Source organism: Varanus komodoensis, unplaced genomic scaffold, assembly GCF_004798865.1.
Source record: "Varanus komodoensis strain SLA01 unplaced genomic scaffold, ASM479886v1 scaffold1, whole genome shotgun sequence".
In the NCBI taxonomy this organism is placed as follows: Eukaryota; Metazoa; Chordata; class Lepidosauria; order Squamata; family Varanidae; genus Varanus; species Varanus komodoensis.
This window is the reverse complement of record NW_025335268.1, coordinates 44,992,232-45,004,971: the sequence shown is the minus strand read 5'-3', so window position 1 is coordinate 45,004,971 and position 12,740 is coordinate 44,992,232. Positions and strand designations below refer to the sequence as shown.

The 12,740-nt window shown below is 41.9% G+C and overlaps 1 protein-coding gene across 2 annotated transcripts in view; it reads right to left on the bottom strand.

Annotated features, from left to right (window-relative positions):
- Nucleotides 1–3,412: 3,412 nt before the first annotated feature.
- MAP3K5 (mitogen-activated protein kinase kinase kinase 5) overlaps nt 3,413–12,740 on the bottom strand; it is a 117,858-nt gene continuing 108,530 nt past the window's right edge. The window contains exons 27-30 of one of the 2 annotated variants that reach the window (XM_044423844.1): nt 11,572–11,684; nt 9,799–9,911; nt 6,079–6,155; nt 3,413–4,393 (exon numbers count right to left, since the gene is read on the bottom strand). In XM_044423844.1, the coding sequence (XP_044279779.1) occupies nt 4,333–4,393; nt 6,079–6,155; nt 9,799–9,911; nt 11,572–11,684 (364 nt within the window). In that variant the 3' untranslated portion in view covers nt 3,413–4,332. The remainder of the gene's footprint in view (nt 4,394–6,078; nt 6,156–9,798; nt 9,912–11,571; nt 11,685–12,740) is intronic. The other variant, XM_044423855.1, reaches the window with a different exon arrangement.

Here is a 12,740-nt window from a genome sequence, read left to right as displayed (position 1 = left end):
GGCTTTATCGCCCAACGCGCCACCTAGTGGGCAGGTCGGAAAAGCGCGAGGCGGAAGGCCAGTCGTTCATTTGGGCCGGAGGGGTCGGCTGGCGCAGGGGGCGCATGGCGGGAAACGCGCTGCCGCCTGGCTGGTGGGTTCCCTTCCTGGGCCTTGCCAGCCAGAGGGACCATTACTGGGGACGGCCGCACTGGTTAAAGTTCTGCTTGAGATGCAGCCTGTGGGCTTCAGCTACCAAAACAAGTGCCCACAACAAAATTAAAAGGCAACATTAAAAAATCGCCCAGAATCTTTATATTGCAATGAAGTCTGGACTTACAGAGGGTTCCTTTAGGTGGCCACGAGCTTTCCCTTGTGGGATGTTTCCCACTCCACAGCTGCCACTGCAAGTTTTCAACTTCTTCACAAGTGTGAGCAACTTGTGGCCCTCCAGAGTTTTGGTCTAGAGCTTCCAAGAGTCCTAGGTAGCAGAACCGATCATCTGAAATCATAGGAGTTGTAGGCTAAAATGTTTGGAGGGCCACACATTGCCCAGCTCTCTGGTGAAACTGTTTCTGCAATGAAATCGGGGCACCATCAGGTCTAGAAGAATGATGCTGAGTTTATTTCTGCTTCCCTCATTACCTGCCTTTCTCTGGATGGACACTGAGGGAGTGGACTGCCTACAGGGCCATGGACTTTGATTCAAGGTAGCTGCATCACTGAAGGCTACGAAAAAGGAAAAGGGGGTGAATCAAAACAATTTCTCATCCAATTACTTCTGCACATTGCTTCCTTTGACTCTTGCTTTGTTGGCATGATCACACCTTTTGGCACCTCGTGTTTGCATCTTTAGTCCCTGTGGAATCCTGCAGCTTCTCTTTCCAATTATATAAGAGCATCAAGGAGAGGGCTGGAGTGATTGCTTCACATGAGAAAATAAGCTTGCACCAAAAACAAAGGCTCTGGATTAGTGACTGCAGATCAAAATATAAACTCGCAGGCTAAAGTTTGAAAGCCGCAAAACTGTGAGTCAACAAAGCTGAACTGTGCACCCACAAGCGATCAAAGTTCAGTAACGAACAGCACTATATGGTGTTGCACTTCCTTCCAAGATCAGGTTCACAGTTTGGCAGTGCTCTGAGATCCCCTACTATTGCCAGAGTCCCAGGTGATTCTGGCAGGTTGGAATGATTTTTAGCATTGCTACACCCACTCCTGGGCAGGTATAGCTTGGCCACAGTAACACAGGTGCTGATAAGCTTAAAACTGGAGTATTGCAATGCACTATAGGTGGGGCTGCCTTTAAGTCTAGTTCAGAAGCTGGAGCTTCTTGCAGAATGTAGCACCTTTTCTTCTCAGGAGCTGCATCTTTCCAGCATGCAATTCTCTTACTGAGGAATCTGTACTCGCTGCCTATTTGCTACCAGGACATATTTAATGTGTTAATGCTTATAAAGCTCCAAACAACTTGGGGCCAAGAAAATGGAAAGAATGCCTTCTTCCTTGCTAACCTGCCTTAAGTTACTGAGGGAATTACAGGACATTCTCCCCCTGGGTCCTCAAAGTCAGCCCGGTCTTCAGTGTGGTGGCCCCATTTCTCTGGAGCTTCTAGCCTCAGGAAGTCAGGCAGGCACCAACACTGGGTTTTTAAAGTGCATCCTGAAAGTATCTTTATTTCAAGAAGGATTTTCTGGCTGAACAGTCACTGTTTATGTTTATCTTCTGTTTTAATACTGTGTTTATTTGCTTTTACATTTTATTTTTTATTGTTCATCACAAGAGAATCTGCTTAGAGGGGACATATAAATGCTATACATACATACATATGGTGCCAAAACTGAGAAAATAGCTTATGAATGATGGCTGGGGGAAAGGGTTTGTGACCAGAGAATTCCAAAATGCTGGTTTGAAACCCCAGGTGGACTGGATTTGGCCCTTGGGTTAGGCTGCACTTCCCTGTTTTAAATCTAAAGTCTAGGCTGGGGGACAGGTTTGAATGTAGGCTGTTGAAACACAAGGTATCATGTTGTCTGAGCCCATCTAAGATAACAGAAGATGGTGAACAGCCAACAGTTCACAATCCAGCAACCATAGGTTCTCTTCATGGGTTGTGGTTGACAAGCCATGGCTTGTTAGCAGACCTGGATTCAGTAAACATGATACTCCATATCTCTATGACAAGCCGTTATTCAGCAAGAGCCCACATTCAACCTATACTAAACTGTTGATTATGGGTCATCTCTCCCCCAGAATTTGGCCAGAGAATAAAAAAGAGGGTGGAGGAAGAGTATGGTGACCTCCTTTAGTCATGGCCATACCCACTGCAAACTTTTGCTCAACCCACTGCTGACTTAACAGTTCCTGCTAGATCATCCACAAGGGAATATGACCCTTGACATTAAAACAGTGGTCTAGTCCTGATTATATCCATGTTTTTAACCTGTATTTTCAATGCAAGGCCCTTTAGTTCTTCCTCCTGTTTTTCCTAAGTCAAAAACTTTCAATTATAATTTCAAAACCTTTATGTCAATAAATTGTGCATTCATAGAATCATAGATTGGTAGAAGGGGCCAAGAAGGCCACTGGGTCCACCCCACTGCAGGTGCAGGATGCCAGTTACACCATCCCACTCAGATAACTGCCTAGCTTCTTCTTGAATGTCCATACGGTGAAAAAGCCCTCAACCTCTCTTGGCTGCTGGTTCCACTGTCCTACTGCCCTTACAGCTTGGAAATTCTTCCTTGTGATTAGTCTGCACCTGGTGTACTGTACTTTAAGTTCATTATTCCATATCCTACAATCCAGGATGAATGAGAATAGCTATTTTCCTTCTTGTGACAGCCTTTGAGGTACCTGTAGAGTGCTATCATGTCACCTCATAGTCTTCTTTTCTCAAGGCTGAATAAGCCCAGTTTGGTTTTTTTTTTTTTTTGCTTCTCATCATAAGCCTTATTTCCCAGGCTCTGTAACATCTTGATTGCCCTCCTTTGAGCGCTCTCCAGATTATCAGCATCCTTTTGAGAACTGGATGCCCCAAACGGAATGCTTTATGTAAAGTCTGACTAACGTGGAGCAGAGGAGAATGAGTACTTCTCTTTTTCTGGATGTGACATTCCTATTTATGCATCACAAAACAGTGTTTGCCCTTTTGGCATCTGCATTGCACTGCTGTTGCATTTAGCTTGTTGTCTACAACAAGTTCAAAGTCCTTTTCACTGTCATTACTGTTGAACCAAGTATTCCCCATCTTATATCAATGCAGCTGATTTTTTTTTCTTTTTGCCTAGGTGGAGAACTTGACATTTGTCCCTGTTGAATTCCATTCTGTTGTTTTCCTTCCAGCGTTCAAGCTTGTCTAACTCCCCTTGGATCTTCTTTTTGTCTTCCAGGGTGTTAGCTATTCCACGCAGCTTAGCATCATCTGCGAATGTAATTATCATTCTTCTTTATTTCATAAATGTATATCACAATGGATAGCTTTAGAACAAGCTAACAGTACTCTATTTAGTTCAGGCATATGTAACTGGTACAGTTCAGTAGTACATAAACAACACTAAAAAAAACAAACAAACAAAACGACAAACCCAAATGTACAGTAGACCAGGATTTAAGTTACTAAAACAAACAAACAAAACAGTATGAACAGAGATGACTGTAAGTACCAGCTGTGACGTTCAGCAGACTATTAGGAGGTACTGCCAGATAAGCTCTACATCATATGTTTGGTAATGAATTCCTCCTCTCAGCATGAAAACACACAAAGGTCTTCCGGATTTGGATGGAAACATCCACAGGTCCTTGCCTGCCCCACAGTGAACCTGCCCTTCCACTCAACTTCCCGCACAGCCATCCACAAGAAAGTTCTGGATTGCATCTCAAGCTACTCTGAGATGAACTGTAAAGTCCACACACAGGTGAAGAGGCTAGCTCCCAGAAATGCCCCTGCCCCATCACAGGCTCTGTGTGTGACACATACTCACCCAAACAGTTAATATTTCACATTTTGGTTTTGTTTCACTGATGTAGAATCACATGAAATTTTACAATGAGTCCGTGTAATATCAACATGGGGTTTTGTTAAATATCTTAGATGTTCCAGCACTTTAAAAAAGAAGATTGTGTGTGTGTGTGCATGTATAAAAACATCTAAACTACAATAATATTTAATGTTGTAGACAGATTTCTCAGGGACATTAGGAGTAGGTGCAGCCAGAAAGCTGCGACGTTCTTAACAATGGTAAACAAATACTGGTTTAAAGTGCAACAATATCTCTTTGACAGAAATCCTGCATTATGTTGCAGAGAAGTTCTCTTTTTCTGTGGAGATAGAGGAATTCCTTTAGTCAAGGATCAGGTGTGCTTCTCTCGAAAGTCAGTGATGGCTTTCCATAGGGTACATAAAATTCCACCTCTGTAAAGAAAATCACAGCAGACTTTACTCACAAAATTCTTCCCACTGTTAAAACATCTTCATTCAGATAATCCAACCTTGCCCAACTGGGTGCCCTCCAGGTGGTCTGGACTACAACACCCACCATCCCTACTTGGCCAGGCTGTCTGGGGCTGATGGGAGCTATAGTCCAAAAAATCAACAGATTGCCAAGTTCATTGAGAGTAGATCTCATAACCCATGGAACATTTATTTTAGCTCATACTAATTCCTGTATAACTACAAAATCCCAACAGAGATCTTTGTAAGGGATAATTAACATTTTATCCTGTGCCATCACTGGGTTCCTGGTGGCCTTTCATATATGGGACAGATCAAGTCCACAATTCAGTAATGCTGCAGCCTCTGATACCATTGGGCCATTCAGTAGGTTCAGATGTGAACACGCAGTTATACCAACAGAATTAGCACATTCAAATTAAAGATGTGGGAACTATGAGAACTACAGTACGAGTTACTCTGATTTTGGTCAGGGACAGTGAACAAGAAGAGAATTTAAGTCAGGTACTTCGTTGTTCACTGCTATTGTTAGGCAACACCTTAGCAGAAATAGGCATTATGCAGGCTGCACTGATGCTGAAATATGGATATTCATGATTTACTAAAGATAATACAGTAGGTGTACCTCCATAAAAACAACAACATGAGCCTCAAGAATACCAAAGATTTTATGCTACTCAGTTTTCTGTTTGGCATTTGCAATATATTTTCTCCTAACTTTTCAACAGTTCTTCACCCGAATCTCTGGAATTTGTTCCACTTAATACTGATGTAAATTATTCTACCTTGAGCTTTTCTAGAGAAGCTGGTTTTTTTTCCTACTGTTAAATGGCACTATCTACTTTTTGTTTCACTGCAAAACTGAGCTCTAAGCACTACAGAAGGAGTACTTCCTCTCCTGCTTTTCTGTTGCATAACTTTTAGGTGATGCTCTGGTATAGTGGAATTAGACACAAAAGGAAATGGCACTTCCTTCAGCTTTCACAATTAAATGCTGCATTTTCCTTGTCTAACAGGGAAAAAAAATCACTGAAAGTGCTGACTAGACACAGAAGGGAAACTGGAGGGTCACAATGTCATCTAAAGAACTCACAAACAATAATGAGCAGAGAATGATGAATGCATGGTAAATGCCTTGGGTAGAAAGGCCCTTCGACTAGTTGGAATGCAGCAGTGTCCATCTGCTAGCAGAGCAGATTCCCCTTCCTTTCTTTGGCTTCCAGCCTCTTCCGCCATGGTGTGTGTGCAGGCCAGCATTGGGGAAGTAAAGGATTGGACAGATCCATTGTTTGAGTAGGAATCGTGCAAAGCTGGGCACAGCCTTCTTCAACCAACTAACCAACATGTAGATCAAGCTTGTCTAATTGACTTTTATAATGTTACATAATAAAACCATCTAGAATTAACCAGTTTTAGATGATAAAACCATCTCACGTAAGATGAGGAGTGCAACATGGGCTTGTATTTACATCTTCTATTTAAGTACAAAGCATTAGTTGTATAAATGTGCATGTTTTATATATATAGAAAATATACCTATTTAAATATCAGTCTCAGAACCTTGTAAATAAAAGTTGTCATAATTGCTGCATGTCAATAACAACTGAAAATATGAACACCAGGAGTTATCTTTAAAAAGTAGTTACCTGAGTCTAAGGCATTTTAGATCATCTCTAGTAACATAGTTGAGGACATCCATTAGTGTGTAGTCTTCTGCCAAAAACTAAAACAAGAAGAAGACTAGGATGAACATTATGCTGTTGTACAACCCCCACTGAATACAAATGTATCTGGGTATTTTTCTAAAAGTTCAGTATTCAGACTGTGCAGGGTGAATTCACACAGTCCACTGTTACAGGGAAGCATCATCTGCTACAATCCATATCAAAGTTAGGCATAGTTAAAGAAAACTGAAATCTATAAGTAAGTGTTCTTAACTCTTTTTATTGAATTGCGGTTAAAAAATACATTTTTTCCCTTCAAATAAGGATGGCATTTCAACTAGATATCAAAATCCAAGAAGCTACAGGACATGCCTTGAATGGTGCTATGAAACCTTTTATTAGAGAAGCACTCTGTAATGTTTTGTTTGTCCATTTGATATATTTTTCCCTTGAGCAAATGATTGTGGAAGTGAATATCAGGATGTGACTGTCATGGAGCCTGGTCTCCTCTATGAAAACAAAACAAATCATTCTCTGGAGACTGCCACCTAGAGCGACCGCCATTCATATGGTCTTTTTTAGCTTGAAAGAAGAAAAAATACAAGCAATGGTTGCCTTTTGGAGACAAGTATTTTGTACCTGCATTGTACTATTTTACTTCTGATTCTTAGCTGTGCAGAATGTGTGTGTGTAAGAGAAAAAGTATTGCTTAGATGCTGCTCAGTAACAAAAGCTCTCTGGGAATCTTATAAGAGGAGTTAAAAACTATTAAATATAAAAGCAAAATCTTGCAATCTGCTACAGCATGAAGTCAGTAACAGCAGATTCCATGGACTGTCGGTAGATTGTTTAAAAGCTTTCAAAACTGAAAAGCTTCAAAAACTCAAAAAAGGTCTTCATTAGGTGCTAAAAGATCACAACATGGGTGCCAAATGCAGACCTCTGAGGAGGTCACTCCATACTCATGCCACCATCTCTGAAAAGGCTTTCTCTGTCCTGTGTACCTAGCAAACCTCATTTGGTGGAAGCAGACACAAGGCTGTTTATCCCTCATCAGAAAAGACTCCAGGGCCCCCAAGCCACTAACATACGATTTAACAAAATTCTGTACAATCTGCCCTGTATACAAAATGACCATAAAGGTATCTAGTACCTCTTTGAAGTTACTATAGTCCTATTATTTAAGCCGGGCCCAAATTTGTATTCTCTGTTTCGTTTTATCATAATGAATGTTACTTCTTAATGGAATATTTATACGATTATTGGGGACATAAAAAGTTGCCTCGTGTCGTGCCAGACCACAGGTCCATCTAACCCAGTCCTGACAACCAATGGCATTCTACGATGGCCAGCATGGTGAACAAGCCACGGTGGCCTGGCTTACTCTGCCACGGGCCACTGTAGGCTCCTGTGGTGGTTTCATACACATGAAGCAGCAGCCAGTAAGTTGAGCTGGGGAAGTTGAGCAAGTGACTCAAGTGGGCATATGACTAGCATGGACCGCATGGTTAATTTGCAACCATGGCTTAGTAACTATACTTGCGATTGTGTGAACCAGCCCAGTGAGTGACAGTGGCTTTCTAGGATTTCAGGCAGGAGGTTTTTTTTAGCCCTACCTGGAGATGCTGGGCATCAAACCTGGGACCTTCCACTTTCAAAGCAAGTGCTCTACCACTGAGCCACAGACTTGCTCCCTCTTATTTTCTCTCATTTTTACCTTTTGCCATCTCATTTATTCTTTCGTGTATTTTCATTCTATTCTGTTCCCATTGTTGTTAGTCCCCCCCTTTTTTTGCTGTTGCATTTTGCTGTTTCATTATCTTTTTGCACTATTTAATTATACATTTGGCTTTTTGACCTCTCATTAAAATTCACTGAAATCATCTAATGTCAGAGTCTTGTGTGTATCTTTGGAAGGGAATTAAGGATATCTGCAATGAAATAAAGAGGCAGTCTCTGGATGCTGAAAACAAAAACGTGACTGTGTTTTGGAACAGAACACATAATTTTGTTCAGCTTCCTGAGACTCTACCTTGTTATTCCACTGAATCATTTTGGATGTTCTCCAGTCTCACTTGATTCTGCATTTCTGCCCAGGCAAGGTAAAAGAACCAGCGTCTTCTGGAGTCTTTCAAAAATATTTTACTCCCACATGACTAAGGCAAAGCAGCCAGCAGAAATACTTCAGGTCAAGGGATAAACTCGTCATTCATTTATTAGTAATATTTCACACCCTGGATTACCCAGCCTGGTACCCTTAGGATGTGTTGTCCAACAGATTTGGAGGACATCTGGTTGGAAAAAGCTGGTCTAGATGTCCAAAATGTGGACCAGAACCCATTTTAAAAATCCAAGCCATAAGGGTGGCCATAAGCCGTGAGCTGACAGTCATCCTCTGCAGGGCAGGGGCAGCAGGAAAGGCAATTGTCAACTCTCCATTCTCCTGCCCTGCAAAGCTAGCCATGCTTTTTTTGCCTGTCTGGCTGAACCACATTGCAAGGAAGGCGGGAAGGAAGCTAGACCAGCATCAGGACAGCTTGTATCCTTCTCTCTCCAGTTTTCTTCTCCCACAAAACAATTCCTTTCGCTCCACTTCAGGGTTGTTTTTGCAACCTTTGAGGACAGCCAGCATGGTTGAAAAAGGAGGGCAAGGGGGGCTGGAACTCCAGTTCTATGCCTAACCTTACAGCTAAGATCCAAAATATCCTATGTCCCCTTGGATGCTGCACAGGATTGCCCTCTAATCCATTTTGATCATTTGCTTGCACTCATGCCAGGGTTGTGGGCTCACTGACATCTGCAGAATTAGGCATCTGGTCTAGGTCAGCATGGCTCGTCTTATGTTCTTAAAGTGTAGGTGCCTCGTAGAATGCAATAAAGTTGCAGAAAATTATGCTACTTGAGTAAATGGTACATAATCTGCCTGTGTGGTGCAGTGATTAGAGTGAGGAGGGCTGGATCCTAGTCCCTGCTCAGCCATGAGGCTCATTGGGTGACTTTGGACCAGGAACCAACTCTCAGCCTAACCTACTCCACAAGGTTGTTTTGAGGATAAAACAGAGGAATAGGATCATGTACAGTACTTTGGGCTCCTTGAAGAAAAGGCAAAATATCAATACAGTAAAAACATAATTTGAAACAATAGTGAGAAAAGTTATTTTTTGAGAAAGTTCCTCAACTCCAATTTACTTTGCAGAAGTTTTTCACGCTTAACTACAAAAGAAGGCCGATAATACAGAATGTCATGGGTTCAATTCTTCGCATCCCTTATTAGAAGGCTGTTCAGTAGATTTGGCTGCCAAGCTCAGTGACCTGGCCAGGTACCAGAGGCAGCATGTTTCTGTATACCGGTTTCTGGGAAACAAGCACTTAGGCACCCATGTGGGTTACCTGTAAGCAACTGGCTGGCTACTGTGTGATTGCAGTGTCGAACTAGATGGATTCCTAGTATGACCCAGCCTGGCTATTAGGTCCATGTGTTCATATCCATAATACATTTCAATGCACTGCATTGATTCTAAAGCTAGAAGGATGAACACAAAGGGTAACCCTTTTCATACTTTCTGTACTCATCACATTTTCTTCATGCTACTTTATTCCTTCAGAAGCACAGGTAAAGTAAGAGTTAAAAGTTTTAGCTGCTGGGCACTGAACCTTGGCAAAATCGCCAACAGAACATACCTAATAAAATAACTTTCCTACCCTGTTTATGGTTTCTTCATCAGCACCATGAACTCTTAGCCAGTTGGTAAGATCTGGATCTTTAACAGTTCCATCAGCACTGCTAAGGCGAGACACAGACATGCCAGGAATCTCTAGAACAATTTTTGAAACAAATCAGTTAGTATATTTCTATCTTTTGCACAGAGCCATGCTTTCTAGCCTTCACTCAAACTACATCTGTCCAAGCTCTTACAAGTGGAATTTAATTCCATGCTTCCTGAAATGAGTAATGTAAGCATGGCATAATACATGAGGATTATGAGCTTCAGAACTGGATCTCTTCTCAGTATGATTTGCAGTCAATATGAAGAAATAGTTGGGGAAGGGCTGTGCCTTCTGCAAGCAGTCTCAGCTTTGATCAGTTCGGCTGAGAGGTTCAGAGGAGTCTGTTTAGAAGAAATATATGCCTTCTATGCATAGAGTACAGCTAGCTAGAAAACACTATTGAACAAAATGAATTATTATAAAAAATACAAGTGAAAATATGGACTCAACAAAAAGCCACCAACAGGTGTTTGACAGAAAATCATGTTTACTAGAGCACTTCAAATGTATCCTAGTTTGCATGCATGAAGGGCTTAAGAAGGAGCTTTGTGAACTATAGAGAAGAGATTTATTAGATTTTTATCTCGCCTTTTTTCTTTTTGAAAGAACTCAAGCAGCTTATCTCATTCTCCTCACACTGCTCTCAATTTTATACCCACAACAACCCTGTGAGGTAGGTAGATCTGTAACCATCCAAAAGTCACCCAGTTGGCTTCATGGCCAAGTGGGGACCAGAACCCGCACTGAGTCCCAGTCCCATGCCATTAGCCACTACACCACCCTGGCTCTCAGCGATTGCTGAGGCGCAAAAAGCATTCAGCTGGACTTGCTCAGGTTTGCTGTTGAACTTATCTCATATAACAATGTAAGAATGGTTGGTATAAGAATTATTTAATTAAATTTATAGCTTGCCTTTTTGCCACAAGGCAAGGAAGCCAAGGTGGTTTACAAAATCTGCCCCTGCTCTCCATTTTATCTTAACAACAACCAGCTGGCTTAGACTGAGAGTCAGTGACTGGTCCAAAGTCGCTCTCAGCATTTGATGGCTGAGTGCAGACTGGGGACCGAGCGGGGATCTCCGGCACACTAGCTGACTCACTACACTGATTCTCAGGCCAAAGTCTATCTAGTCCAGCATGGTTTCCATCAGTGGCCAGCAGGAATCGCCTGGTTTGCTTCCAGGGACCTGCAGCGGGGAAGAGCCATTGCAGGTGTGTCTTGTTCGGTGTTCCATGGAGGAACACTCCAGTCTACAGGCTCTTTTCTTATCCAGGTCAAATTTTACCACAAGGTGTGTGTGTGGGGGGGGGGGGAGGGTTCTTTAGAAAAAAAGTGTGATGTGAATGATGAATGATTAGGCCTTTTCCTAATAGGTAATATAATTAAATGTTTTCTGTGCCTAAGAAAAATAAAAGTAGTTACTCCATACTAACTGCATCCCTTGTTGTAAATCAAGTTTCCACTGGTACAATTCTTGCTTTACTGAAGCTATACAGTATATTAAGTAATAGCTAGGCTAAGGGGATATTGTATGGCTTGTTTCAAAGGCCTATTTATCCAGAAAATGTAATAAAGGGGCTTTAACAATGAAAAAAAAGTAATCAAATAAGAAAAGAAAGTCCAGGGAACATGGGCAAGCTTTGACTGCGTCCACGTTCTTTTCAAAACTGTTTAAGAGCAACCACTTTTAAAATTCTAGTGGAGCACCTATTGGTTGAGTCCTAAGCTTCAGGTTTTTGATCTCCTGTTCTTTTTCTTCTATAGCATGATGCAACAGGGCTTGTAATTCTCTCTCCTTCTGCACCAGCTCTTCTAGCAGTCTGTTAAAGAAGATAAGATAAAAAGCAGAGTGTAAATTGTTACTGTGTGTTTGTCAAGGATCTGCTAACATGAGTGAGTAGAACCCTGAATAATGTTTTAGCAGTTCCAAAAAGCAATGTCAAATTTTTGCATACTTTCAGCAATACGAACTTATACAATCCCTCAAGGAGTAATTAGGTGTACTGCAAACACTAGAGACATCTACTATGCTTATTACTGAAACTTCATCAACATTATTCTACCTATTATTTAGCAAAGTAATTTCTCTCCTGCATAAAAAATTCAAGAGGAGCACAATAAAATTCTGATGAAAATACACTGATTAAAGATAGGTCAAGTATGCGCAGAACTCTCTTCAATGTACATGCAGTTATTACTAAACACCAACTATACAGCTTGTGCAAACCAAACCCTTTAAGGGCATTATCTAACATATAACGTTGGCCTGAGATGAATTCCAATTCCAAAAGACAAGGACCACAACAGACAAGGTCCTTATTTTCAGTACTTTGCATCCCTTCATCTAGACTGAGGAATCCTAAAGTCAGCCATTTGGAATGAAATAGATAACTAGATGGTGCAAATGACAGGAAAGGATAGGAAGAAATGACGGGGTGGAGTTTTTAAACAGCTGCAAATCATTCTGACTGACGGAGCATGTACCCGCTGCAAACTGGGGGAAAGTCGTGTAAGTGCCCATTAGCTGATTGCCAGCAGGCTCTCCTCTCTTCCTTCTCCATCTTGCTGCCCTCCCCCTTTCTCCTCTCCCTGCCCAGTGAGGAAAAGAGTCTTCACTGCTTGTTTGCTATTATGCAATGCAAGCAGCAGATGCATCCAGCTTTGCTTCTGGCATTGTGACTTGGGTGGAAGTGCACAGGCCAAGAAAGAAGGCAAAGCACCACATCTCTGCATGTTGCTCTGCATTCAGGTCCTTCCCCAAAGTCTCTCCTTGCATTGCAGGAGTGAGTAGAAGGCCAGGAGGTGTGGGCTGCGGAACCATCAGTACGCTGATGATACCCAGCTCTACCTCTCGTTTTCCACCAATCCAGGTGAGG